This window comes from Capsicum annuum, chromosome 12 (genome assembly GCF_002878395.1).
Source record: "Capsicum annuum cultivar UCD-10X-F1 chromosome 12, UCD10Xv1.1, whole genome shotgun sequence".
Taxonomy (NCBI): Eukaryota; Viridiplantae; Streptophyta; class Magnoliopsida; order Solanales; family Solanaceae; genus Capsicum; species Capsicum annuum.
In genome coordinates, this window is record NC_061122.1 from 185,831,757 (window position 1) to 185,838,715 (window position 6,959).

The 6,959-nt window shown below is 33.5% G+C and overlaps 1 protein-coding gene across 4 annotated transcripts; it reads right to left on the reverse strand.

Annotated features, from left to right (window-relative positions):
• Positions 1 to 741: 741 nt before the first annotated feature.
• Positions 742 to 6,190, reverse strand: LOC107851389. Of its 4 annotated transcripts, none has more exons than XR_007048373.1 (10): positions 6,010 to 6,190; positions 5,546 to 5,657; positions 4,027 to 4,154; positions 3,462 to 3,601; positions 3,261 to 3,329; positions 2,758 to 2,896; positions 2,461 to 2,523; positions 2,345 to 2,388; positions 1,740 to 1,982; positions 742 to 1,202 (listed from the first exon to the last, which is right to left on the reverse strand). XR_007048373.1 is itself a non-coding variant. In XM_016696389.2 (9 exons), exons 1-9 carry the CDS (start codon positions 6,098 to 6,100, stop codon positions 1,896 to 1,898), a joined length of 879 nt encoding a protein of 292 aa, XP_016551875.2. In that variant the 5' UTR covers positions 6,101 to 6,189; the 3' UTR covers positions 742 to 1,895. The 4 variants fall into 4 exon arrangements, 1 of the variants encoding a protein (XP_016551875.2); XR_007048371.1 differs by having other exon boundaries at positions 5,546 to 5,663; positions 6,010 to 6,188; XR_007048372.1 differs by having other exon boundaries at positions 742 to 1,493; positions 5,546 to 5,663; positions 6,010 to 6,188.
• Between the last annotated feature and the right edge of the window lie 769 nt (positions 6,191 to 6,959).

Sequence of the window (6,959 nt, forward strand, 5' to 3'; positions counted from 1 at the left end):
AATCAAGAAGAAACGACTTTTTTTCCCTATGTTTTACCCTTTACATTAATTACTTTTTCTTTAAATTAAAATATAAACATCATTTAATAGGAATACTATGGTAAACTAGCCATGTTTAATTATTTTTCTTAATCAATTACCATCTTAATTTGGGACAGGCAATTTGGGATGGAGGGACTATTTATTCTTTCTTTTGTTACATGTTCCAAGTAATACTGTATAGAGAACAATATATTTCATTCATTGAACTTGGAAGTTTCTTGTCCGTCTGTCTTGCTTTTAACTTTTTTTTTTTTTTTTTTGAGGTTTTACATATTTTGTACTTTTCTATTGCTTTGTGTAAGATGATTATAGTATTATCTTGTTGTAGTATGATTCTGCTACTATATGTTGTTTTACTACTGTCTGTCATTTCTTATATTTTCGTTACATCTTTTTTTAAACTGTTTTTATCTTGAACCGGGGGTCTGTCGGAGGCAGCCGCTCTACCTCTGAGGTAGAAGTCAGGTTTGTATACACTTTACCCTCTCCAAAACTATACTAGGTATGTTGTTACTGTACATATTTTGCACTTTCTGTCCATTTATACACTGCAGCAGTTGCTCTTTCTGGCTGGGGATCTTGATCTAGTTATCCAGAGTTCAAAAGCTGCATCATGTGATCTTTGAATGTGTGTGTATATATATATATATCTTTTGCAACTTATACAACTTAAAACAATAATAAAAGGCTGCAGATAATGAAAGACAAATTTCTAATATTACGAATAACCAATCAATCACATTGGCTCCCTCACTTTGATTAATGTATGTCCATTCAAAACAAAACACACTGGCTGATGCAAAGAAGTCAACTAGCAAAATTCAAAAGCAGCCACAATAAGCTAAATTTTTCTTCCTTATTTTCTATCCTAAGCCTGGTTAATAAATATTTTAAGCAATAACAACCTTACTGGTGGAGAAGCCAGTTAGCTTTTAGATCCATCGGATACATTATGATACAAATAAAAAACAATGTGTTCTTTCGTACATCCACATAAGAAGATTCTATTAGTATGTCCTCCAACAAGTCCACCATTTCATTTGAAGTATTTCGAGGTGAATTCCGTGACTGATGATGATCGTGAGGCAATTGAAGTTTTACCACCTCTTCGAATAGTATGCCAAGTTGAAAGATTTAACTTCTCCCTTATTGTATGAGAACTATATGTGTGCCATGAGAAACACATAAAAGGCAAAATTACTAAACTGATCTAAAAAAATCAGTTATTAGATCCTCAAAATCAAAAGTCAGCTACATAGTTTTAATTAAACCTATTTCAGTTAAGACTTTATTTCTTCTATTTTTGATAGTGTTCCCCTCGATAAAAACTGAAAGGATGGGTCTTCAACGAGCTTTATTTTCAACATTCTGGAAAAAGCCTTTAGTAGAATGTCAGAATATACCAACTGACTTTGCTTTCCCACGAGACCTTCAAGTAAGTAAATGGGAGCCTAATGGACACAAGATCATATATGCAATTAAATTATGCTATCCTTTACGTACATAGCATGTCACACAACTAAAAATGCTGTATTCCGGTGTATTTATTAACTGGATTATATTAATTCCAGTTCAGTTAACACAGAAAAATGATGCTAAAGTTATAAAAGATACTACATAATTACTAATTAATGTAGTTGATGAGGCAAAGCTGAACACAACAAAATTTAAACAATGTTAGTGATTTAGATGCTAACCTGCTGATTGTTTGGAAGAGGCATTTCAATGTGATGTAATAGAGGCATCCCAAAGCCACCATGGTCGGTCGATAAAAAAAATAAGATGTTTAAATTCTTTATATGTAACTAAGGCCAAAGTAGCCCAAGTGAACCAGCAATGGGATGAAATTGTTGCTACATAAGCTCTGTGCCCACTGGATCAATTGAAAAATGAACAGAAAGATGTTTTTGGACAATTGGCTGAAATTTAGATCTCCACATCTGCTTTCAATTAAAAAAAAAAAATTCAGATTTTGGCAACTAGATTTGGCATCATCAAGTCAAGAAATTTAGGCCATATCAAAGCTTCTTTTTAACTTCAAAATCATTAAATTAATGATTTCCGCATACTATGATAATGATAGTAAATCAAGCCATGCTATAGCCTACACGATAAAAGAGGTCTTAACCAGAAATATAAACAGAAGAATCTTATATGTTAAATCTCTAAAAGATAATCTCAACTTATCGAACAAATAGGTTATAGAAAGTGATTCCCTTGGAGTTCTTTCTACAATGATAAATGATGTATTATGGTAGTGATTCTAATATTGGAAGGCCTGCCATAGATTAAGCGCACTTACATTATTGTATTCTGAACTGTTCATGAACATCTGGAAGGCCTCCGCTGATTAATAAATATACAGTTAGCTGTTGGAAATAGTTCATTGCAAGTTAAAGGAAAAAGATGAGAACTCACAAGAGCGAAACCGTATTACTACAGCATGAGTATATTCTGCACTGGAAATGTTAAAATTTGCACCTGAAAAACAGAAGTAATAATTGGGTGAGGTGCTGGAGAACTGGCAGAGAAAACAGCACCAGGGGAACAAGTTATGATATTCTGAGTCCCTTTAGTTTATTAAATATCTTTGATCTCCAACTTTAATTTCAATAATATGCTTCCATATGACTTCTAGACATACAAGAAAATGCAGCATTTCAATTGGGGAAAATCTATAGATAAGTAGTCATCAGTAAAAAATTCCAGGAATACCGATGGTAGCCTGAACGATCAAGGACGGGAAATCCATTGTTAGCTTTGACAAAGCGACCAAAGCATCTTCAGCAGGACCATCCAAAGAACTCTTACCAAATGTTATGAGAAGTACAAGCTCCATACCATAGTTGAACTCCTGCCACGTAAAGACAGCCAAACGTTTCATTTTGACTACCTACTGTCACTAATGCTTGCTAGCAAATACCAAAACTACTGAAATTTTGGAAAGAGAAAGATAGGTAGGATTGTTTGAGAAAGCTATCATGTCAATTTTGAAACCACCAAATAATAGACATATTAAAGAGTGAACCTAATAGAAACAGGATAAGCCTTACTGTTGGGGATCAACAATTGACCTACTCCAGAAAAAGTCTGGTGGTAAGCCTATCCCGCATTAAGTATATCAGAACATAAATCAATTGAATGGCCAAAAGGAATAACAACTCTAACTACCAAGTTTAAACATCCAGCGAGATTCAAATAAATGGATATGTTTCAACCTCCCCTTTTCGAAATATTGATAGCATGTCATCTTCTACTTCGGACTCAAAGTCGGCATTGATAATCTCCTGTCAAAATGTAAAACTGAAAATTTTCAGGATACGAAGAAGCATAGAAGTTAAAGAAGCGGGTGGATTTCATCTCCAAAGCAACAAATCAAATGACACAGAGGATTTTGTTCTTTACATGTTAGGGCATACATGGCAGTAAGGCACAACATGGTCCTTAAGGACATCCACATAAAATTGATTCTGATAAAACTTCAACAGATTTTCCTTTCTTTGAAAACGCATGTAGATAGCGTGGCTATATTTGTCATCATTCCCACCAGAGACGCGTCCTACATCAGTAAATAAATATCAAACAAACATTCTGTGAATAGACACCACAAAAGGCATCATCTCCGCACTTCACGCAAAACAAACTTGAAAGGAAGACTGACTCAAGCTTTAGGTTTAGGACGAGAAGCATAGGGATTTAACTCAAACTGAATAAAGTGGATATTTAATTTTCCTACATCTAGATCTCTTTCTTCATTTTGCAACTCAACTTTGGAGAAGTTTTAACCTCCTTAAGAAAAAGTTTGGACTCCTTATGCTTTTGCCCAGGACTTGATTACATTTTTAATAGATCTCTTACAGTGGTTACCAAACATAAGTACAACAAATTAAAGAACTCGATTAATATTCCACAGAGCACGATTAAAGCAAACACTCACAACCCTTATTACGTCGATTTAGAAGTCAAACAAGAAGTAACTATGACCTAATGAAATGGAAACAACGCCACGCATTTGATATTGGGTTGTATAAAGGTAATCCAGCATATCTTTCTCCTGTTCTTCAGATAAGTCATTCTTCCCTTTGAGCAGACACACGTGCTCAACCACTTTTCTGCAAGCAACAAGCAAGTATTGTTTTTCCAAGAGCAACTTGAGAAAACATAATATTACAAGCAACAATAACAAGATCTAAACTACATTCAAGATTGGGATAAGGATGAAAGAAATTGTACAGTTCAATTAAGTTTACCACAAACAATCCTCAAGTCTATATATAATGGGCAGATTAGTTGATTATGTTATACCCAAAATTACACAATTCCCGGAAGGTCCTCTCTAATGAAAATGCTCTTATAATCATCGTCTTTGAAAGGGGAACCTTGGAGCAATGAGTAAAATTGTGTTCATGGCCTATAGATCACAGGTGGAGTGTTGTGGAATTAGCCACTAATGCTTGTGTCAACATAGACTACCTACATTACAATCCCTTGGGGTGTAACCCTGCCCTGAACCCTGTGAGAAGAGGAGATGCATTATCATCCTCATCTTTCACTGCAAATGTTCTTAAATGCGCACCCCCTAACAAATATGAATGAAAAGCAAAGGAAATCAAATTCTACTCTAGCTATAGGGAGAGGAATATCAAAATCTAGAATTGTCAAGCTAAATATAACCGATCACGACTCATTAAGATCTACAGATTCAAGATAAGTATAAAATAGTGCATGCTGAAAGACAAAAGAGACGTGTCGAATCTTAGTATTGTTATCAAATGAAGTGTAGGTTGATACTGAATATCCTTTTCCCCTTTTACATTTTTTTTCAAATATGCCAGAAAACTATTGCACATTAGTTCAACTTCTTACCCTTGATTAAAAAAAGTTAAATTACTGAAGTCATATGCTGTTTTTAAAGACTAGAACAATGGAGCTACATTCCCATATTATCAATGTCTTACTGAATGGAGCCAACAACATATGATTTTTTATACTGCAAAGTCACAATTCAGTATCTATATAAACTTTACAAATAGTGAAAGTGCAGGAACCTTTTCCATTTCGCATCATTAATACATGGATAAGCAAGGTTGAAAACAGAATGTTCTTAATATACCAAACCAAACAGCGGATAAGAAATAATCTTAGCATAACTAATTTCTAGCATTACTAATACACCCCATTCCATACTATTCTTATACACTTTACTGAACGACCCCCAAGTCATATGCTGATTTTAGGGACTCCAACAATAGTGCAACTCGAAACAGCCTCTTTACCCTAATATGGTAACGGGTAAGGCTTCACATACACTCTACCCTCCCCAGATCTCATTTGTGTGGGATTTCATTGGGTATGCTGTAGTTGTCGAACAATAGTGCTCCATTTTTGTCATGTTATCAATGTCTAACTAAACGAGCCCACCAACATATGATTATTTTTTTTATACAGCAAGGTCACAATTCAGTAACGGTATAAAAATCAAGAAGAGTGAAAATGCAGGAACCTTTTCCGTTTCGCGTCATTACCAAAGCTCGGTTGTTCAGTAGCTGAGCATATCACACTGCGATTGTCGGTTTTCAAACCATGATTTGCCTTCATAACATGACTACCCAAATCTGCAACTGCAGAGGAATTAACAGTTACCCTGTCTCAATTTCTGAGGCACAATTTTGAGAGTAAACAATTTAAGTTTGATCATCAATTTGAGTATTGAGATCTTCTAAACTTTTGAAATAAAATTTATATATTTGAAAACTATATTAAAAAGTATTATAGGTCAGCATTATTGACAATTCGAAATATTTTTTTAAAAAATTATAATTATAGATAGACTTGTTTGAATTCTGAAATAAATTCTAAAGAAGGGTACATAAGAACCATAAACATTGCAATCTTAAAACTGAAATGTGGACAATCCATTTTATATATAAAGAAGAAATAAAAAAATTGATTAGACAATGAAATTACCATCAAATTTGGGGAATTTGTGAATTGAAAAGGGAATTAAATTGAAGGGTTTAAGAGAAGAAAGTAGAGATTGAGTATGAAGAATCTGCATTCTTGATTTTGTGCGGAGTAGCTAACGCTCATCCTCCCATTTATTTATTTATTTATTTATTTTAAAAGAAGTTGAGATACTTTCCAAGTGAAATGGGTGGACCAGGAAAAATCCTTATTTAAATAGAGTCAGGCGCTAAATAGTTTGTTTTTTTCTTTTTCATTTTTTTTTTAAATGAAAAGGTTTCAAATATTGCATTAACGTATTTTTAAAATCGAGCACCAGCACCTATTCTCTCTCTTTATATATGGCATGCTTCTAAAATTAAAAGTGACATTTTTTTGTTGTTGTTGTTATGAAATATAAAGAAAAAATAAGAAGAATAAATAGAAAGAAGAGGAGACACTTTTTTATTTTTCTTGACTTTTGAGTGATGAGAGATCATCTTTCTCTATTTATAAGAAAAAATACTGTAGTTTTTGATTAAAAGACAAAATACTCATAGTTTCTGATTAAAAGACAGATACTTCAAATATATCAATTAGATCTTGATAGATTTTATTGAGCATTCAATATAATGTAAATACATTTATAACACTCTCCTTGAATGTCTAGATAGATAATGTGTCTCGCTAAAACCTTACTAGAAAAAACTCTGTGAAAAAAAATCTAGTGAAGGAAAAAGAGTACACATTTCTAACAATACACATTTAGTATGCCTCATTAAAAACCTTACAAGAAAATCCAGTGGGACAAAACCTTGAAAGGAAAAAAGAGTACAACGCGTATTTGCTCCCCTGATGAGAACATCAATGAACTTTTGCATCCCGATCTTGTGCACCATCTTCTTGAAAGTTATAATTGGAAGAGACTTGATGAATAAATCAGCCAAATTGTCACTTGAATGAATCTGTTGCAC

Bases quoted from the DNA above. Each gene is read 5' to 3' on its own strand.
- LOC107851389 (XM_016696389.2), bottom strand. From the start codon at position 6,100: ATGCAGATTCTTCATACTCAATCTCTACTTTCTTCTCTTAAACCCTTC. The intron at 5,664-6,009 runs GTAATTTCATTG...ATTCCTCTGCAG, and splicing joins CAAATTCCCCAAATTTGATG to TTGCAGATTTGGGTAGTCAT. The intron at 3,602-4,026 runs GTCATAGTTACT...TTACTGATGTAG, and splicing joins CGTTGTTTCCATTTCATTAG to GACGCGTCTCTGGTGGGAAT.